We start from the raw sequence: 22,574 nt of genomic DNA, 5'->3' as shown, positions 1-22,574 counted from the left end.
CTCTGGGAGGGTTTAGAGGAAGGAAATATACTATAATCTCAAAGATAAAATAAGAGAATAGTAATATTGTTTCTATTACATCCAGAAAAGCAAAAAAACAGAATTGTTACTGCCTTAAGGCACATGTAAGTTTTTTCTACCTTGCCTTTTATTAGTGATGGGCTTACTAGAACCCTGACTCGGTTCAGGTGTCATAGCATATTCCAGTCCCCATGAGTGTGAGTCTGTGGATGTTAATATTTACGTGGAACTCAGTGTAAAACATGCATTTACAATAGAGTGTTTGCAGTAAACTAAATAACCAAGTTTATTGAATATGTAGATTAAGTGTAAGTGCTCAGTCATGGTGTGAAAATCCTAATTCTGCATTTCTTTATAAGCCCTAGTATCTTTATATGTGATGACTATTGTATACATTTGGTGGGGGAGAGGGGGTCAAAATCTATGATCTTTGGTACTGGAGAGATAGCTCGGTTGACAAGCTGCAAGCTGCCTAAGAATGGACTGAGGTCAGTTCCCAGAACCCACATTTTAAAAGCTGGGCATGATAGCATGTACTTCTAATCCCAGCACTGGGAAGGCAGAGACTGAACCCTGGGGCTTTCTGGCCAGTCTGCCTAGCCAAATTAGTGATCCCCAGGCCAGTAACACGCCCTATCTCAAAAAACCAAGGTAGACAGCTCCTGAGGAACAGTATCTAAGGTTTCCTGACATCCACACACATCCACACACAATTATACTTCCACACATCCACAAAGAGGGAAACAACTGTGATCTTTATAGTATGCCACTGTTCTCTTGTGTACATTTTTGTCGTGTCCTCAGAACAGTACAACAGCGGGCTCTGAAATACCTCCCTGAGCGTGGATTCGTGGACACATCTGCATCTGCCTACTGTATAACACCACTCCACTAGGCACCTGGTTTCTCAGGGGCAGTTTTGACATCTTGACATCTGTTACACCTCCTCTTCTCCATCCTGACTGAGCTGACTGTGCTCACTGAGTCTGCAAGCCGCTTCCTTTGCTTCACTCACTTGTGAACTCCAGCCTGCCACAAATGCACACAGTCAGTGAGAGAGAAGACAGAGAGGAAGGAAGTCAGCACCCAAAACAGTATGGCTGGTTGATGGCACTGAAAAGAGCACAACAAAGCCACCTCGTGTGTGTGTGTGTGTGTGTGTGTGTGTGTGTGTGTGTGTGTGTGTGTGTGTGTGTGTTAGAGGGACAAAGGAGAATGGTGAAGAGAGCTCGGGCACATGGGATAAGCCAAAAACAGACAAGAGGAAGGAGGGAAGGAACAAAAGAACCAGACAGGGAAGAGGGAGGGCCTGCCAAAGCATTCTGCAAAACTTTTCAAGGCACTAGAGCAGGATTCAGCATCTGGTCCTGTGCGGTACCCTGTATAACCAAACATGGTCTGGAACTCAGAAGCTGTGGTGCTGGTGTTTGCACAGAGCTAGAACTAGATGCTGCCTAGGTCCTTTTTTAACTCCTAAAATTCCGGGCTGTACCTTTGCTGAAGACACAACATATCTTTGTTGCAAGATATGAAATTAAGCTAGAACTGTGCCAGAAACTTCCTCCCTGCTTGCAAGCTTTCATGTTGCCAGAAGGAGCTATGCATGCTACTGGGGGTGAAAAGGCATCCATCAATGGTCTATGAACCCTGCAAGCTACAGTACCAACTTGCAAGGCAATACATGCCCACAGGTATTATTGGCACAACATTACGGTGGTAACCATTTGCTCTCTGACTGGATCTGAGGCCTGCCTCACAAGAGGGACTTTATTCCTGGTACTGTGAACACAGTCAAGATCCAATGGCTACAAGTTCTTAGAGAATTTAACTACAGTTGCTTACATAAATTGGTATGGCATCAAATTCCCTTATAAATCTTTTATTTATACCCATAGACGAATTCTACACTCAACCTCAATCAGAGAAGCTTCTCTTTGCAAAGGACTGTGGTGAACGTAGAGATTCATGGCTGCACAAGTCCATAGAATAAGTCATCACTTACTATTAACAGAGCATCTCTACCACTACCTCCACAGCTCAGAGAACAAGAAAGAAGTTTTGGAAAGAACATAAAAAGGGCTGCAAAATGCTGCCTTCTGGGCATGACGCAGCTATTGCAAATAGGATCCCTTAACAGCAGAGGTTAAGCCGGGTGGTGATGGCACTCAACCTTAATCCCAGCACTCAGAGGCAGAGGCAGGGGGATCTCTGAGTTGGAGGCCAACCTGGTCTACAGAGTGAGTTCCAGGACAGCCAGGGTTACACAGAGAAACCCTGTCTCAATAATAATAATAATAATAATAATAATAATAATAATAATAATAATATAAAAAATTAAAAAAAAAAACAGCAGAGGTTATCTGTGCTAGGCCTGTACAAGACTGAGCCCGTCGTCAGTCAGTCATGGATGGAGAAGGTTCACGCAGCTGAACTTTCGGCTACTAGTCAGTTCTGGGGAAAGGCAGTCATTGTCTTCAGCTCTGTGCCCACAGGTGGGCCCACCAGGATAAAATGGAACATTTGAACCCCCTGGTCACACAGATGGCCCTAGTTAAACCCAGTATGTAGCAAGTCCCCACCCCACCCCACCCCCCAAAAAAGAAAAAAAGCAAAGAAAAAAAACTGCATGTGAGAAAGGGAGACTTGCAGGGAGCAGAGGGATCGATAGGAGAATATCGTGGGGTGTGAGGAGCCATAATATACATGTACGGAACTGTAAAGAACAAGGGTTTTTAATCTGTAAAGAAATCTGGGGCTGGAGAGATGGCTCAGCAGTTGAAAGCACTGGCTGCTCTTCCAGAGGACCCAGGTTCAATTCCCAGCACTCACATGGCAACTCAGAACTGTCTGTAACTCCAGTTCCAGAGAACCCAAAACCCAGACATGTGCAGGCAAAACACCAGTGCACCCAAAATAAAAATAAATAAATTCTTTTAAAAATTCTGGGTTATAAATAACAACTATACTTCCATTGTGTACGAAGCAGCAGCTCAGTGTGCTGCTATGCATTAGAGTAAGACAAGCTGAGGCATCACTCCAGGCTTGGCGGTCTACTTGAAAACCAGGCAGAAAGAATTTGGGTGTTATAATAGAACATCCTCGGGAAATCACACAGTAAAGCATCTATCTCTTAGTAGTATCATGGCTGACTGTTGACTTTATTGACCATTGGAACCATCTAGTAGATTTGAGATTTGATCAAAATAGTTATGAATATAAAGTAAAGCAAAATAAAGCCTAACAGATGAAAGACTAAAGCAATAAAACTGGCATTAGCAAGTCAATCCAAATTATATAAAATAGCCATAAAGGTACAGTGTACACTTAACTGCACTTGTGAGCCTTCAGAATTTACTTTTAAAATTTGAGTACTGATTGATTAAAAAATAATAGTAACAGCCCAAGCAAAACTGTGTTGGTACATTCATTTGTAAAGTGATAATTTCACAAAGTCCTTCCCCACCCTCCCACCACCTCCCACTCCACTTAAACTTTGTAGTAGCAAACAAATCTATTCAGGACATTCTACTCAACTTCAATTTGATATAACCAGGGTAGTAGTGAATACTAGTTAGGAAATGGGCAACATTTAGCCTGGGACTTGAAGAATGGCTAATTCTCCACCTTTTCGTTGTTAATCTCTAGACTCTAGTTTATAGCCTCCCCTTATTTACATGAGATCTTACTACACTGCATCTTCTCTCATAGGAGCTGCTCTGGGAACTTGGTAGAGACTGAAGTTGGTGCCATATGGCCTGTGCCATCAGTTAACTACTGTGTTAAACTAGGCAAGCTGGCTGACCTTAACAAGCCTACATCCCTTCTTTTATAAAACAGGGGTGATTTTAAAAAACTTTGGTTGCAACTGGGTGTTTTGAAAGAACATGCTTATAAAGATGCTACCAGCCTGCCTTGTACATCCTGTTCACTTAATTATCTACTTCATTGCTGCTGACATTTTCTGCTCCACAGTTACCCTCTTTGGTTCATTTGCATCCTGGCTCCTAGTGTGTTTCTGAAATTAGTAGATGCTCAATTAAGTGTTTAAATCCGAGAGGGTAAAGCTATAATAAAGAAAGGGAAGATTGGTAGTAAGGTGTGCGCTGGGAGCATCCACTGTATACTTCATAAAGGAAATAGAAGGGTACTGTTGACTGGGTAGCAAAGTACTCAATCTCAGTGAGAGAGGCAGTGGAGAGTACCACTGGTGAGGATATGCAGGGTATTGCTGCTGATAATGGGGATGGAAAGGCTTTGGGCTAGTAGAATGGGTTTGTTTATACTAGGGAGTAACAAATTCAGAAAGCTACCATACCAAATTAAATTGGAAGGGTGCTGGCAGACGGTATTGTAGAGTTTCAGCCATCTGCTGATGGAGAGAGTCATGGTTGCAGGTCGCATTTGGAAGTTGTGTCGACATGACCTACAGTTCTGTGCAAACTTCAAGCTTAGAAATTAGCTAGTAAAAAGAATCCTTATTTCCTCTCTTTTATTGTTCACTAGAAAGTATATTTGGCCAAAATGTAACCAGATGCAAACAACCCAGTCAACTATCCAACTCTATAAAATGTTACTCTTCAGAAATGTTGAGTGTGTGAGTGAAAGGTTCTTAGAGGCACATGGAAAATGATAACCATGGTTAGGAGCACTTGATGCTCTTGGAGAGGACTGGAGCTTGATTCCCAGCACCCACATCAAGCATCTCAACAGTTGAGGGGATCTGACACCATCTTCTGGCCTCTGTGGACACCCACACATGTGGCATATGCACATATTCACATTGTTTTTAATTAAATAAGTATTTTAATAAAAAAATGATAACCACAAGGTAGAGGAACTTTTAGGACCAAACCTTCTAGAAGAAAGAAATACGGTAACTTTTACACGACTTGCTGTGAAAGAGCAGTAATTTGTGTGTTTCTTTCCTACAAGTCAGTTAAGCCCAGGAAAAGTAAGATTGTCACAAGAAAGAAGACAACCTGAAACCAGAGCAGATACACAGTAAATCGCCCTCTGGTTAGGAGACCTGTAGACAGAGGGTTGAGTACAGTATTGGACTGTATAATTGGTTGAGGTGTGAAAAGAATTTAAACAAAAAGAAATATCAAAAAAAGGAAATTTTAACAACTTTGACACAGAAATTAGAAAGACACCAATAGTATTTCAGGGTTTGAGTGTGTGCATTCTCTGTTGTGATTATTCATTTTGCTGTTTTTTTTTTTTTGTTGTTGTTGTTGTTGTTGTTTTTTTTGAGACAGAGTTTCTCTGTGTAGCTTTGGAGCCTGTCCTGGAACTCACTCTGTAGACCAGGCTGGTCTTAAACTCACAGAGATGCTCCTGCCTCTGCCTAGAGAGTGCTGGGATTAAAGGCGTGCGCCACCACTGCCCAGCTGCTATTTTCTTAATAGACTGTAAGTTAACTTTATGCCTTTAAAATTCTTCCATATAGTTACGACACATACTCATGCTTGGCCTTTTTCTGTTCTGATCCCTAGGGCTTGCAAATGCAGTTAGGTTCCTGGTTTTGCTCCAACCCAACCTCCCTTTCCTGGCCATAGATTTTATAAATTCACTGTCAAAGCATAAGAGACTGCCTCGGAAATTAGTGTTTGTCTGACTTACCATTGCTTTTTCTTTTGTTAAGCAAAACGATGCATATATTGCTATGTTTTACTCTGTGTGTGTGTGTGTGTGTGTGTGTGTGTGTGTGTGTGTATAGATGTAACCAACCGTCTTATTAAAATAAAAAACACAGAACCAATGTAAAAGAGAAAACCGAGAGGTCAGAGCTCAGAGCTAAAATCTTACCTCCTGCAGTGCTCCTACCTCCCCGAAAGAGAGCTACTTCCTGTGTGTCTGTCTTTAAATAGTTTTTCTGTTCTGCCTTCTCATTGGTTGTAAACCCAAACACATGACTGCCTCGTCTCTGCCTGTAAGTACAGCCCTCTAGGTCTTAAAGGCGTATGTCTCCAATGCTGGCTGTATCCCTGAACACACAGAGATCTACCTAGCTCTTCTACCAAGTGCTGGGATTAAAGGCGTCCGCAGCCACTGCCGCCACCGCCACCGCCACCACCACCACCACCACACTCTTGCTATAGCTCTAATAGCTCTGACCCCCAAGCAACTTTATTTATTAACATACAATGAAAATCACATTTCAGTACAATTAGAATACCACCATATGTGTGTGTGTGTGTGTGTGTGTGTGTGTGTGTGTGTGTGTGTGTGTGTGTGTGTGTGCTTCATATATAACATTCAGAAAGCGTTACTGTGATTCCACTTCCTGGTCGTGAGGATGAGTATGAAGTCTATGAATAAAACTTGCCCTTGGGTTGAGTTATAGGTCAGGGTAGCGCTTTCCCAGCTTGTGCAAGGTACTGAGTTCCCGCCTCACCTTTTGGTAGTTTTATAGTAACAATGTATGGGCAAAGAACAGAAAGTACATAGAGACACTAGCATTGGTGTGCATTGTGTATGTTGTTAGTACTCTGTAGGCTGTTAGTACACTGAATAGAATGCAAAAAGAGCAAAACTGAACGCTCAGCAAGCCTGTTGTCTACTTCAGGGGACAGAACTAGTTAGGGACTCACATCAGCAAAAAGAGGCCTCTGGTGGCCTTGAATGTGAGGAGGTTAAGCGGCCAGAATTCCTAGTTCTTACATTTTGGTTTGAGTCGTCAGTCACTATGTATGGCCTGTAGGTCAGGGTAAATTCCCGGATCCGTGCGGAGTAGAAGTAGGTGTGTCCTGGGAGGACGCGTAGCCCAGTGAAAATGGCGCTGTAGGAAAGCAGGGTGAGCAGCGCAGTCTCACGTCGAGGCTCCGCATCGGCTCCAGCACATGTTGTCAACCACATGTCAGTCTGTCCAGCACCAGGCTCATCCACGTGTGGGAGGATAACGTGGAAACCAGAGGCGGAAGGCCTTGAGTGGAACAGAAAGCTTGGGGTATTTCAGCGCTGCCCTCAGCTGTTGGGAAGGGCCAACAGTGTCTGACCCGTGTGCATCCTGTCTGCACTTTGCTATTCATAGTTGTGTGGACAGAGCCCCTCATGGGAGCATATCTGTCTGGTGTGACTTCGCCACTCTCTTCCTGTCACCGTGGTGACAGTGCCTTCTGCTCCTCCTTAAGACATTGTTCCTCAGGAGAACAGGACTCACTCACCTCATGTGCACAGTCTCTGTAAGTGCCATTCCTTCAAAAGACAGCCTTGTCTAACTAAGAGACCTGCTACCGCTGTCCCATCTCGGTGACTTTACACGTCTGCCAGTGCCATTCTCCCACTTGAAAGTAACTGCCCTCCAATTAGTCTCAATTGGTATTTTACCTTCAGTGCCTAAAACGGAGGGACTTAGTTGATATTTGTTGTATGACTAGTGTAAACGTTGGGGACTGTGAGACCTAACTTACTCTTTAAATGTAATTCTAGGGGTAGCTGAGTTTGGCAATCATACTGAAAAAATTTTTTAATTATTATTTCTTTTTCTTTTAGAAAAATGACTTGGGACCAATAGAGAAACTTTCTCTACGTAAGCAGCGGTTCATGCAGTTTTCATCCCTGGAGCATGAAGGAGAATATTACATGACACCCCGAGACTTCCTCTTCTCAGTAATGTTTGAGCAAGTGGAGCGTGAGTGGTTTTTTGTTTTTTTAAAAGCTTAACCATGAGCATTGAAAAACCTGTTTTCAAAATTGGTGACAGCTTTTTTGCATTTGAATTATCACCATTCTTGAGTTTTGTGCGTTTTGTTACAATGTGACAGTTGTAAACTTTCATATCAGCCGGGTGGTGGTGGCACACGCCTTTAATCCCAGCACTGGAGAGGCAGAGCCAGGCAGATCTCTGTGAGTTCGAGGCCCGCCTGGGCTACAGAGTTCCAGGACAGCTGCAAAGCTACACAGAGAAACACTGTCTCGAAAAAACTTTCATATATATCTTAGTTGTTTTGTATGTTTTGTATGGGTTTTTCTTAATTTAAAAAAAAAAACTGTGTTTTTAAGATTCCACTAAAAAGATTATTTAATAATTTGACTAGATATTAGTTTTTGGTGGAATTGAGGTTTTAAATTGAGAGGAAAAAGTAAACTATTTTTATATTTATAAAAAGATGAACTATTAAGGAGAGCCTTTATCAGAGTTACTGTGTTTTTATGTTGTAAGTAGAAAAATCCTGAAGCAAAGCACATAAGCGACAATTAAAATAACAGTACAAGGACTCTGTAAAGAGCAGACTCACACTGCCCCATGATGGCAGAAGCCCTAGGTTATGGCCTGAACCAGCCCTCTCGCTGCAGCAGGCTGTGTGTGCACCACGGTGCTGTAGACCTCCTCCTGACACGGAACAAAATGCTGGGCTCTCTGGGAGTAAGCTCCTGGACAGCAGAAGTCTGAGGACAAGGTGAGCAAGCCGGCAACAGGACGGGGTGCCCGGGAAAAGGCGGAGCAGGGCAGAAGCAGAGTGAACACTATCGGCATCCTGGGGACAGGAAGCCCAGCAGTCACTGTAGACAGAGAGGGCAAGGCAGTTCTTGGTGATCACAGTGAAGAACAAATGAGGGCTAAATTGTACAAAAGATCTCAGTGACGGCTCACCCACCCAAGGAATGCATGCTTGGCAGGGCTGTGTGGACTTCATCTTGAGGGAACAATGACGATTTGGAAATCAGAAAATAAAGTAATAAAATGTGCTTAGATTATTTTAATAAAGCCCCATGGAAGGAAATTTAGCAGTACATGTCAAAACTTTAAAAATGTTGACCTACATTGATACAGTAAGATACTAAACAAGGATTTAAAAAGAAGTTTGGGCCAGATGTGGTGGTGCATGCCTTTAATCCCAGTACTCAGGAGGTAGAGGCAGGCGAATTTCTGTGAATTCAAGTCTGGCCTGGTCTACAGAATGAGTTCCAGGATACCTAGGACTACATAGTTGAGACCCTGTCTCAAAAAAACAAACAAATAAATAAATAATAAAGTAGTTTAACCTCTGACATGAAGAGAACTTGGACATTATCACTCCTGTCCTCATAGCAAAAAAAGAAAAAAAGGTGAAAAATATAAAATCTGCAACTCAGGTCCATCAAAGGTCACAACAGAATTAAGGTCACAGGGCACCCTGGCCTAAAAACTGGAGACAGGTAGATCCAGAGGGTTGGTCAGGGCTTGCTCAGATCAAAGGCTACCCAGAATCTCCCAGGACCTTATGTCAGAAATATTTAAAGAATGATTGATAAGCTGCTAGAATCTGAGTATTGTAGAATATTATTTTAAGGTGTGTTACTTTTGTTTATGTTGCACTTGTTTAAATCTGTGAAGCTGTGTTACTGTGCCTGTCTAAAACACCTGATGGTCTAGTAAAGAACTGAACAGCCAATAACAAGGCAGGAGAAAGGACTGACAGGGCTGGCAGGCAGAGAGAATACATAGAAGGAGAAATCTGGGAGGAAGAAAAAAGAAGGAACAAGCCAGAGAAGGAGGAGGACTCCAGGGGTCAGCCACCCAGCTACACAGCAAGCCACGGAGTAAGATTTACAGAAGAGAATGGGAAAAGCCCAGGGGCAAAAGGTAGATGGGATAATTTAAGATAAGAAAAGCTGGCTAGAAACAAGCCAAGCTAAGGCTGGGCATTCATAATTAAGCCTTCCTGTGTGATTTATTTGGAAGCTGGTTGGCAAGCCCCCCAAAAAAGAAAAAATCGAACCAATAACAGAATACGGACCAACTTGAGAGAGTGAAAACTCCTGGAGAGGAGCAGGTAACATGGCTGGGAAGATAGGAGGAGCACTCAGTTCTTCAGTCCTTCAAAGCCACGTGGGGTAGAAGAAGAGAACCAACAAAACAAAGTTGTCTCTAGACAAACAGTTTGCTCTCAAAAAAGATGAGTATTTTTCCAGCCAGTGGTTAAGAGCACTGGCTGCTCTTCCAGAGGTCCTGAGTTCAATTCCCAGCAACCACATGGTGGCTTACAACCATCTATAATGAGATCTGGTGCCCTCTTCTGCTGGGTAGGGATATATGCAGACAGAAGACTGTATACATAATAAATAAATAAATCTTTTTTAAAAATGAGTATCTTATGAGAGTTGATAGATTTTGCTGAGGGTGCCATTCTGCTCAGCTGCCCCTGCTTGGCCATCTGTCAGTTAGCAATATGTGTATTTGAGTCTCCAGTGGTTCACGTGTACATCATTTCTCCTTTTGGCAGAGAGAGAGAGAGAGAGAGACAGACAGACAGACAGACAGACAGACAGACAGACAGACAGACAGACAGACAGACTGACTGACTGACTGACTCCCTGAGATAGAGAAACATTTCTTAAACAAGACAGAGTACTAACCAAAAGAACAAGATTCAGCCATATTAAAATAGAACTTTGTTCATCAAAAGTTGCCTTAAAGAAATTAAAACAAGCCTCAAACTGGCAGAATTTATTTATAATACACAGAATGGACAAGAGTTAATATTTACATATGAAACTACAATTTTAAAAAAGGCTAAGCCATGGAAGAGTGAAAATCATCGGTCATCTCACGGTATGCCAAGTGACATGGTGATTACTTCAGCGTGACATCACTGGAGAGACTGTCACTACAGAAAGGGCCGTCTGACCTGTCCTTTCCTACATGCAGCAAGCCATAAAGATTCTCTTGAGAGAAACTCTTTTACAAAGCAAAGCCAGAAAAACAGCCTTGATCACCAGACTGGTGACTGCAGTAATTCATCACAACCCCAATGAACAAGTTCTTTGAAGTAACCTTTAGCTTCCATTAGCTTCTACCCTCCCCCCATCTCTCAGTGACATCCCTAGGATTTACCTTTAGTCGAAGATCCATTTGTCCTGTCTGTCCTTCCTAAATTGATTGTTGTCTAATATCAAAGCATCTTGCTTTGGTTGTTTCTTCAGGCTCCCCTTTCTTGTGAGGCTCTCCACATACACGTCAATTTAATGAGGCAGACTCCTTAATCGACTCATTCGATCCGACCGGAGCCCTCCTGAGGGCTGAGGGTGCTACCTGGGCTGTGTGAGGCCCTGGCTTCCACCCTAGACCTGCCTGCCACAAGAAGACTAAGGAGGGAAGGCTGCTCTCCTCTCCTGATCTTTTCCTTGGCCCCTCCCTCCTCTAGACAGCTAGTAAAAACTGGAAGAAATAGATATGCACAGAAGAGAAAACAAGAAAATGAACATAAATTCCTCCCTCGTTTGTAATTGTGGTGGGATAAAATTTTACACCTGTTATCTTGGCAAGTCTCACAACAAAGGTTGAGGAGGCTGTAGATCAGAGGTGGACAGCTCCAAGGACTTTTACACACTTAGTTGGAAATGGAAATGGACAGCTCCAGCTGCTTTGGAAAACAACTTGTACCTGCCTTGCAAAATTAAATATTACAGAATTTTTTTTTACCAACATTCACATTCCTAGATATATATATACTCTATACCCAATAGGAACACTTGCTGGTGTGCCATAGGATACATGCAAAACAATGTTGATAGCAGCAATGTTAGGTTAGCAGAAAAGCTAGAAACTGGCCACACGTCCACTGGTGAGAGAATGAATAAAGCAGGGTGTGTTCACACCAGGGAATTCTAATCCATAAGAGTGAATAAACTTAGTATCTGTTATGGCAGCATAAAGAACCCATAGATCCAATGCTCACTGAAACTAATAAAAAATAAAAATAAAAAAATAAATGAAGAACCACATTTAAAGTCTCTGGAAATGAGTCTGGGGTTTTATAGGGAATTAAAAAATACCTATTCAAGTTAAGCTCCTAAATTGTTAAGAAAATGTTCGAGTATAGAGCATTTTAACTAAGATGAGCACTCTCCCTACCAGTTGCAGCTCAGTGAGATGGAAGCTCATTCTAAACTTCAACAGCAGGAACCAGCTCTGAGTGCTGTTGGGAGGAGCAGTACTTTAGACTTGACTTTAGGACTTTACTCCTGCCCCGTTCCTGGAGGCGGAGTGCTGTGGGGTAGCTGAAGGGTGGGAGCACCCTCTTCCACCCATTCCTTATTTGTGGAGTGGAGTCTCTGCCTTGCATGCTCTTCCACTAGAGACCTGGCTGCCCTTGTTCTGACCTGAAAGGCAGAGAGGGTATCCAGAAAAGGAGATGAAGCCCTGGGCTCCACTTCTTGTACCAGACATTACTCAGAAAGAGCAGGACCATTGTCCTTGTGTCTTGTTGCAGAACTCCGGCCTGGGTGATGGAAATAGGCTAAATAAGTAGCTTCCTGTCTCCTCATAATATAAGATGGGGACTTTCAGGCACTCTCAGAAACAGGTACAGGTTAGCTAGGCACACAAGCAAATGCCTCTAATTATAACATTCTGGAAGTTGAGGCTGAAAGATTGCTAATGTGAGGCACGCAGTCCCACAATCCACATATAAAATAATCACTCAGACGCTTATATCACTTATAAACTGTATGGCCGTGGCAGGCTTCTTGCTAACTGTTCTTTTATCTTAAATTAACCCATTTTTATAAATCTATACCTTGCCACATGGCTGGTGCCTTACCGGCGTCTTTACATGCTGCTTGTCCTGGCGGTGGCTGCAGTGTCCCTCCCCAGCCTTCCGCTTCCCAGAATTCTCCTCTCTCCTTGTCCCACCTACTTCCTGCCTGGTCACTGGCCATCAGTGTTTTATTTATATAGAGCAATATCCACAACAAGCAGTGGTGGCGCATGCCTTTAATCCCAGCACTTGGGAGGCAGAACCAGGCGGATCTCTGTGAGTTCGAGGCCAGCCTGGTCTACAGAGCAAGATCCAGGACAGGCACCAAAACTACACAGAGAAACCCTGTCTCGGAAAAAAAAAAATTAAGATAAATTAAACAAACAAACAAATAGGTGTAGGTTGTGGTGAGAGGTAGTTGAGCTGTCAGGGATAGATTCAGTGATGATAACAGACCAACCTATGTGCTGGCTGTTTTGCATAGGAACCCTTAGGAAGAAGACAAAACTGGGGGGCTTTCCAGGGATCATAACAAATATTAATCACCAACAATGGGAATTACTCCTTCATGGGAGCCTGAGTTTGAAAGATGATCTCTAGAGCAGTATGTGTCTAGGAGTCTCATCAAGTCAACAGGGCCAAATTGTCTGGACTCAGCACCCTAGTGAGGTCAGAAAGGAACTCCAAAACCACCCCATGCCTTGCTAGGGCATTCCCTCAAGTGCTTAGCTCTGTTAGAGGGCAGGATGAGACACGGTCTTTACTAAAAACTGTCCGGCCAGACACTGTGCACATTCACAAGCAGTAAACGAGCCATGGGGAAGGAGCTGGTAAACCAGATTCCCCATAGTAAGTCATCTGAAATGTCCAGGGCCCGACAGCAAAAGCATGAAACTACAAAGAAACAAGAACATGTAGCATCGCTGGACAGAAGTGAGCAACAGGAATTGCTTGTGAAGCAACCAGATAACAGATTTAACAGAAAAAGACATCAAAATAGCCCCTAAAATATGTTCAAAGAACTAAAGTAAACTATAATTAAAGACTGTGACATTTTTACTTTTATTATTCATTGGAATGCAGTTAAACCATCAGAAGGCACTGAGCCAAATCAAGACTTTAGTAATTTTGCAGGCCAGATAATACATCCTTTATGCATATGATGTTTCATCTTCATTTTTCATCGTGGATAAGATAATCTCGGTTACATTCCTACGGATCACAATGAACAGCAAAACAAAGAAAACCTCAGCCAAACCACTGACCCATGGTCTCTGGGTAAATGAAATGATACAAAACAATCTAAGATTTATTAGATTTTAAACTCATTTACCTGGCATTTATCTTTTTGGCCTTTTGTTAATAATATGCTTTATTAATACAATTGATGAGGCTTATGTAAGCACTCTGCACAGCACTTCCAAATGGACACTGGCAGCTCCTTTACTGGGCTCCTGTATGCTTGGGTGTCTGCTGTGTGCTCTCCTTGCAGCACAGGCTACCCTGCCAGGACCCCATCTCCCCTCCTTAATTCTCTCCTGTTGTTCTCCTTCCCGGTGACGTTTGTCTTCACTGTTCACATCCCATGCTACTATTGGAATTGTCCCAGTATTACAGTCAAATTTCAGAATTTGCATCTCTGGCAACAACTAATTAGTTATCTTCCACTTTACCTGATAACCAATATGTCTGTTCTCTGACCTCATAGAAGTGTCTCATGTCCACTGTTCTGTCATTCCAAGGTCTCTTTCTCCTCTTTCCCTGCAGCCACAGGTTTGTGATTTTGTCGCTCTGATAACTACTTGATAATATCCCTTTTCTCCCTTTTATTGAAACTCCTGGGAAGCCACACACAGATCGGAGCCACTAAATTCAGCCTCCCCGAGATCCTCCCGGTCATGTGACCTAGTCCAGTTCCCGTTCTCTCCCTTCTTCCTCAGTCTCCCAAACTGCTCAACTTCTCACCCTGTTTGTCACATCCTTCCTTCTCTTTTACGATAAGATTTTACCTATTTCTAACTGAGCAAACGAAGGCTGGAAGTCAGCCTCTCTCTCATGCTGCCTTAACCAGAGCCTTTTACCTCTCCCCATCTTGTTTACCTGAAAGGGCTTACCTCCCTCCCTGTTCACCAGGAGGCTGCATCTCCCCTTCAGCTGGTGGAAATGTTACCAACACAAGAGTTGGGGGGGGGGGGAGCTGTTTGTTTTGTTTTGTTTTGTTTTTCAACACAGGTTTCTCTGTATAACTTCCCTGAGTGCCCTGGAACTCTACTCTGTAGCCCAGGCTGGCCTCAAACTCACAGATATGTGCCTGCCTCTGCCTCCAGAGTGCTGAGATCAAAGGCGTGAGCCACCACACCTGTCCAGAAGATCGTTAACATTGGACTGAGAGGGATGGTTTGAGGCACAAGAGGGTAGAAGGGAGGATTTTTCTAGGGAAAGGGTCCTGAGAGGACAAGGGTGAGGGAGCATGGTGGAAGCTGGAATTAACGAGGATCTTAGAAAGGCCCTTTATAACATCAGGAGAGGGATAGATACCATCCCTCTATCCCTCTGCTTCTATGTTCTCAGTGAATGAGGAAGCAGTTACAAGTTGAAGGAAAAGGAGGCATGTCAAAGGGCTTGCAGAAGTAACCTCAGCAGTAAGACATAATGGATTAAGAAAGACAGGGGGATTGACTGTCAGGAGCCTTATTAAAGTTTCATGTGGGGCCAGATAACAGTCTCTCAAGAGATCTGAGCTAGAGGCACAGAAGTGACCTGTCATCCCTTGCCTCTGTGGGCAGTCTCACTGTGCTCCTGTATCTTTGTCAAGCACCCTGGAGGTATTACTCCGATCAGTTAAGTTTGAGAAGTATTTGGACAATGTGAGGCGACTTACCACGGGATGTGTCGCTATGCTAGGGCAGAGGGTAGTGCATGGGAGTCGCGGGGACCTGGGGTCAACCCCATTGAGTCGCTGGGTTAGCACCAGAGCCTCTCCTGACTGTTTCTAGAGCCACAGAATAGTAGTGCAGAGTGCTGTAGGGACGATGAAGTTAGAGAGCATGAGAAAAAAGTCTGTCCATTTAAAACTGAAGCTTTACAGTCTGTAGAGTAGAAATACAGTCAGCCAGACCCAGACGCCCGCCACCTAGTAGTTACCAGCTTTACTAGCACACACCTTTCTTGGCCTGTAAACTTTTTGGAAGAGATATAGTTCACATGCCATGAGGTTTACCCTTTAAAACATACTCTTTTACTTACAAATGTAAGACCACGCATTGTCTACCGTGTGCTTTACAACCTAACATTGTCTGTTTAATCCATAATGAGTAGTTTCCCTTTGTCAGTGTTGTTTGGAAAAAGTTTGACTGTTTCATTGTATGCTATAATTTAATTGGTTCCCTAATATTGGAGCATTTAAATTTTCTGCAGTTATTTTACTAATACGAATAATTTCATAGTAACTATAGTTATTTTATAAGTCTTTGCTTAACTGGTTGTAAAATAATTTTCTGAACTTGTAATTATGAAATACAAATACTGAGACTTTTTAAGAGTATTATCAAATTGTCCACTAAAACAAAGAATCTAAAGATTCTGTTTCCTGCCTAACTGGAAATTTTCTCATCAACTTTTCAATAATAAATTGTTTGATTTCATTACATTTATCAAGAAGCACTACTTTTAGATTTCAAGAGCACAGTTTGACCCTAGAGTAATAAAGATGGACAGAGGACATCACCCCCTTTCTGATGATGGGGACATCTTTTCCCTTTTATCTGGTGTGAACACCTAAGCTGGTTCTGTACTGTAATGCAGTGGTGAACGTGGAAATTGAAAAGCTTTCAAAGCATAGGAGAGTGCTTTATAAAGTCAGTGTTCAAAACTGTATCAGCTGTGAAGACTTGCAAGGACTCTAAGGAGTCTTGTACCCCCTTACTCCTGCTGAACAGAAAATCATTATTCTCAGGGCACTTGAGGCTGGTACAAGAGTACCCAGCTTCACTGGGCTTTTTGAAAACACAGGAGCACACGCGTACACCCTTGAGATGGAGCCCAACAAGGATATTATCAGTTGTCACCCTGAAAGGTGGCAAATAATTTGAAACTTACTTGTCCCCTGATACATCATCATCTCGTCCCCAAATGGGGACTGGCTGCATTTCCTACCTGAAGAACAGGTGTCCTTTGTAATCTTTGGGACAGACTGCATCTCCCCTCCAATGCGGGGATGTTACCACCCTTCTCTCCTAAGTTCTGCAGACGTTTCTTTTGCTCGTTGTTATACTCATTGTTGCACTCACTGCTGCCTCACACTGCAAAAACAGCTGTCAGACACACTGCTTCTGTTGTACTTTTGTGTTTATTTCAGTGGGAAACTGATAGGAGTTCCACTGTTCATCTTTCAAAGCTCATTTCTCAACATCAGATTGTACTGTTTGGGAATATGACGGCAAGGAAGTGTTAGCCCAGAAGACGTACGTAGTGCCCAGAACACAGCAACCTCTCCCCTTTGGCAGTTGAAGCATTTCATTGAAGTCCCACGTTAATTCTACCGTGTTCATAAAGCAGAGGCTGGTCCCAGGTCCTGCCTCCATGCCCCTGTGACTGAGAAGTGGTGTGGTGGCACATCAGGCCACAGACCATCCTGGTGCTTATAACACCCACTCCTCTCTTTCATGATAAGATTCCTCTATACAAATCAACAGACCTTGTAATTAATTTGAAATAACCAGTGTTTCTATTTTAATTTTTATTCACAACAACAAAACTGATGAATCAGTTCTGTGAGGAAGAGTCCATAGTTCCATTACTGTCTTCACTTGGCTCAAGTTGGCCAGTACCCGATTTTTCAAAAATCTGGTTGAGAATACAAAATTCCAGTGCCAGTATTATGACCTAAGTCCTCTTGCTCGTTTGTTTCCTATGTAAGACAAGGATAACACTATATCCAGAAGCCCAGGATCTAGAAGAAATGTTATGAAATTTAACTTTTTTTATTCAGGTATTAATTCCACACTTCCATGCTGAGCACTCCACCTACACAACTAAGCAGGTATGAGGTCTCCCTTCTTCAGGAGCTTTTATATTATCACTCATGACTTTATTGTTGTATTGTTCAAAGTCCAAAAAGGGATCTCGCTATCACATAAAAGCCACCTCAGACTCCTGATCCTCTTCTGCCGTCACACTGCCAGTTATTGCTGCCTCGCGTGCTTCCTGAATAGAGTGCGGTTTCTTTCAAGAACTGGTAGGACTGAAAATAAAACAGGCATGGGAAAGAATTTTGTCACATAAACTTTAAGAAAAAACGTTAGGAACTCAAGATGATGACGCACACCAAGGCAGGGGTTAACCAGTCTAGACCAGCCTGAGCTATATAGCAAGGCTACCCTTCAAGAAATAAAAAAGAAAAGCATTATGATAAATTTGAATTATGATCAATTTATCTTAAGTAAATATTTTGAATTTTAATTAAGTCATAAAACTACCTCCATGATTATATGCATAATTAAGCTGTTAGATTAACAGTTAAAATACTCCTGGGCATGTTGCCATACAAACTCATGAAATAAGGCAGAGGGTGGCTGATTTCAGGTGTACCTGTACTACAAAGCAAGTTCCAGGACAGTCTGGACTATATAACATCACCTGTCTGAAAAGCAAACAAAAAGTTAACATATATATATATATATATATATATATATATATATATATATATATATATATATTGCACCATTTTCTAGAGCAAGTAATCAGCATTATATTACTACATCTTATACACACTGTATTACAGTCACTTGAAATGTAGATTAGATAGTAATTTACCTAGCTAGTAAGATGCTATGATGGCACCTGACAATCAAGAACTTTCACTCACAGGTGCATAATGCTCAGCAAAAAAAATTATACTGGGATAGTAGCATGTAACCTCACAGATATGATCATAGATGTTTCTACAACTGCACAGTAATATTCATCACTAATTTTGAGGTAGATACTATTTATTATTTCTAGGGGTTTTTTTTTCCCTCTCATTGATATTTATTGTCTTTTCTGGGTTTGGGGAACCCATATGAGGAGTCAAATGCACACATCTGTAATTCCAGCACTTCTACAGTAAGATGAGAGATGGAGACCAGAGAACCACCCAAAAACTTGCAGGCCAGCTAGCCTAGAGTACACACTGAAGCCAAAACATGAGAGACCTGCCTCCTTAGCAAGGTGGTGAAAAGGGACTCTTGAAAGTTGTCCACTGATCGCCCTGCAAATGCTGTGGCATGCACATGCCAACACTCACATAATAATAATAATAATAATAATAATAATAATAATAATAATAATAATAATAATAAAGGGGTTTTTGGAGGCGGGCTTGAGACAGGGTTTCTCTGTGTAGCTTTGGAACCTGTCTTAGAACTCACTCTGTAGACCAGGCTGGCCTTGAACACACAGAAATCCGCCTGCCTCTGCCTGGAAAGTGCTGGGATTTAAGCTGTGCACCACCACCGCCCAGGTAATACTAAAGTTGTTAAGAAGGAGTCTGAAAACGTGAAAGAACTTTAGGTCTCTGTTGTCTAATTGACATTATGAAGAGCAACTAGGACACTCTTGGTCAGCTCTCAAACTGGGCTGGAAAATGGTACACTTGAGAGTGCATCCTAGGATCCGGACAGAACAGGGGATCTCTCCAACACTACCCTATTGATAAGACTTCTTTGAATCAGTGAGACCAAAAGACTGATTTTAAAAAACAAGTCAAGAAAGGACTTGTGTGGCACAAATCAATGCACAGTGTCTACAAGGAATAAAGACTCTGAGATTTCAATGTGTGAGACTGAAAATTGCAGAAAGCTATACTATCTTTGTGTTCAGATTCAGAATTCTTTGGCTCCTGATTTTACATTAGAGATATTGACTAAAACCGCCAGCTTTATTTCTTACGTAGGGTGGTTGTTTTAAAGATCATTTTCGTCCTTAATGCAGTCTGGGTTTGGGGAAGAAATGTGAGGGCTAAGTCATGGTTCTTCTTTGTTGTAGGTAAAACACTAGTCAAGAAGCTGGCAAGAAAGGTAAGCATTGCTGGGGCTTTTGTTTGTTTGGGGTGACCTCGAAAATGAACTAATACACCTTAAATTGAAAGTTTTTAACTTGTGTATTCAAAGGATATCGAGGATGTACTATCAGGAATCCAAACAGCACGCTGTGGATCAACTTTTTTTAGAGACCTGGGTGATAAAGGTAATTTTTAATCATTGCTAAATTTCTATGTATAAGTTTTATTTAATTAAGTAGTATTAGATAATTAAACTGGGATATTTATACCATGAAATTTAACTGATGTTTCATGGCATAATAAATGATGAAGAGATAACTTTTTCAAATTTTTTAAGCAATTAAAGATAAATTATTAGAACATCAGTGAGTAAGTCCTAGAGAAGGAATGAGGGAAAGTGGAGAGTAGGGGATGAGGCCAGTGTGGAAATCAAAAGACAGCCTCAGAGAACCCTGAGGAGTACTGTGCAAAGAGGCCATAAAAAGGCCAGGCAGAATGGCCAGAGGAAAACACTGAGAGTGTTTCACAGAGGCTGAGAGAACATGATAAAGAGGAGAGTTAGGCCAGGCATGCAAATGCACACCTGGAGTGCCCTGACGTCTAAGTTTGTCAAAAGATTGTCCTGCACTGATTGAAATGCTGTGATTTCAGTCTTTGAGTCTGTATGACATCTCTTGGTTTACATATATTGAACCAACCTTGAATCCTGAAATAGAACCAACGTGGTCATAATGTTTGTGCTTCTTAATACGTTCTTAAATTTAATGTCAAATTACTGAGAATTTTTATGTCTGTTTATCAGGAAAATCGGTCTTCAGTTTTCTGTTGCTGCTGTGTGCTTATGTGGTTTTAGTACCAGGGTTAAGACCAGCTTCTCACAGTGAGGTTTGCAGTTTCCTTAGCTTTCTGCTTCGTGAGTAGTTTGAAGAGTGTTAGTGTTGCCTCTTCCTGGGTAGTGTTAGTGAAGCGAGGGAAGGAGTCTGTGTGCTGCTGTGAGAGCCTCACGCTTCAGTCTCCTTGCTTGGTAGAGCTCTGCCTAAACGAATTCTGTCCTCCTGATTGACTTTGGCGGGTACCTGTGCTGTGGCTTCGCTTCTAGTGGTTTTGGAATATGGATTTTCAAGGTAGTCCTTCAAATGATCCTTTGGGTTCCATTGGTATCTGTTGAAATGTCGCTGTTTCCTGTTTAATTGATTGATTGCATCCTCCCTCTCTTTTAATTTGACCAATAGTTTTTCTGTCTTGTTTATTTTCTAAAAACTTACTTTGATTCATTAAGTCTTTGTATTGTTCTTTTAGTCCAGCTCATTAATTCTTCCCTCGTATTTCTTGCTATCTACTGCTTTGGGGTTTGTCTCGTTCTTGTTTTTCAAACACTTTCAGATGCTCCTTTAAGTCACTCAGATACAAGATGACTGTTTCTCAGTGTATATTCACGTGCTCATGTGTGAAGCTGCACATGGAGACCTGAAGATAACCTGTGGTGTCATCCTCAAGAACACTGTCTACCTTTTTGAGCCACGATTTCCCATTGGCCTGGAGCTCACCAATTAGTCTAGACTAGCCAGGCAACCCAGGAGGTCTTCTTGTCACGACCTCCTCAGTGCTGCCATTACAGCATGCTCCTCTGCCCTGGGTTTTATGTGGTTGATGGTCAGCCCCACTGTGGTTTCCTGACAGCCATCATAGTTACAGACATTGCAGATACCTTACCTGTATTCTGATAAGTGTGCTTCCACTCTGATTTGATTTGAGGAAGTTGACATTTTCCTTCCTGGTTTCTTCGGTGACCCAGTGATTTGTTACCTAAGAGTACACTGTACAGTACAGAAATGCTTATATAGTTTCAATATATTCTTTTGCTGTCTACTCTTACTGTACTATGATCTGAAGAGATACAAGGAATTATTTCACTTCTCTTATATTTGTTAAGACTTGCTTTACGGCCTATGGTGTCATCTATTTTAGAGAAGTACTCAGAAGAATGTTGGATAGAGTACTGTGTAACTGTCTCATTGGTCCATTTGATCTATGATGCTTGAAATTGAATGAAGAATCTTCAGTTAATTTACTCTTGCAGGCAGCCAGGTTTCAGTTCCCAACACCCATCCATAGCTCCAGTTCCAGGGGATCCAGTGCCTTCTGGAGGCCCCAGGAATGCACGTGGTACATATGCATTCATAAATGCAGATAAAACACTCATATACATACAATTCTTAAAATACTAGAAAAAGACAAAATACTAATAAAAAGAATAGTATAGAGGGGAGAAAGGAAAATACAGTAACAAAAGATGAAGTGTCAGAGAGGCTCTGTCTGAGTACTGTAGGACCGGAGTCTGCAGTGGGGTCAGGGGCACTGTCAGTTGAACTTGGAGACTTCTGTCATGCTGTGATTCACACTGCTGTGAGGCTGGACTGGACAAGGGTTAGAAGTCAGCCAGGGCAGTCTTCACTTAGGTAGCTTCCCTTTGAGTATAGGGGCCCTCTGCTGGCCCCAGTTAGCTTTGCAGACTGTGGGCCAGGCAGGTTTTCCCGTCCTCCTGAGACTTCATTGTTATCCCAAGGAGCCTCCTACTGGAGGGCATCTCCCAAGTGTGTTGGGAGTAAAGAAGAAAACACAGCACTGAGATCTTCCCAGGCAGACCTGTCCCCTTCACCTTCAAACCCACTAAGTATGGAACACCCTGCTGGAGGGCTGCAGCTGTGGACAGGCAGTTCCCTGTAGCTTCAGAACTCTTAGTCTCTACAACAGGATCCTTGTGGCAATTAGATGGCTCTTGAGGCTGACCTACCCACTGACCTCGAGCTTAGGGCTGTTGGACTCCAGGGTTTTCTCATTTGATGAGATCTGCCCCAGCCGCCAAGAGCAGCAGGACTTCCTCCTGTATCTTCATCCGACCCCAGCCTCCAGCCACAGCGTCTTTGCTATGTAATTATCTCTTGTGCTCAGGCCTCAAAGTATCAGTCTTAAACAGTAGGTTCCTGGTCAAGATGGCACCCAGCCACAGCCCTCTACAATTCCTGTGAGGAGTGACAGTGTGGAAC

The 22,574-nt window shown here is 42.5% G+C and overlaps 1 protein-coding gene across 1 annotated transcript in view; it reads left to right on the top strand.

Annotated features, from left to right (window-relative positions):
- Micu2 (mitochondrial calcium uptake 2) overlaps nt 1-22,574 on the top strand; it is a 91,675-nt gene that overhangs the window by 25,953 nt on the left and 43,148 nt on the right. Inside the window, exons 2-4 of the mRNA XM_006988448.4 lie at nt 7,516-7,654; nt 19,512-19,543; nt 19,637-19,712. Of these exons, the coding sequence (XP_006988510.3) occupies nt 7,516-7,654; nt 19,512-19,543; nt 19,637-19,712 (247 nt within the window). The remainder of the gene's footprint in view (nt 1-7,515; nt 7,655-19,511; nt 19,544-19,636; nt 19,713-22,574) is intronic.

Source organism: Peromyscus maniculatus, chromosome 9, assembly GCF_049852395.1.
Source record: "Peromyscus maniculatus bairdii isolate BWxNUB_F1_BW_parent chromosome 9, HU_Pman_BW_mat_3.1, whole genome shotgun sequence".
Taxonomy (NCBI): domain Eukaryota; kingdom Metazoa; phylum Chordata; class Mammalia; order Rodentia; family Cricetidae; genus Peromyscus; species Peromyscus maniculatus.
Note: the sequence above shows the minus strand (reverse complement) of the source record. Positions and strands in the feature narration are given on the sequence as shown.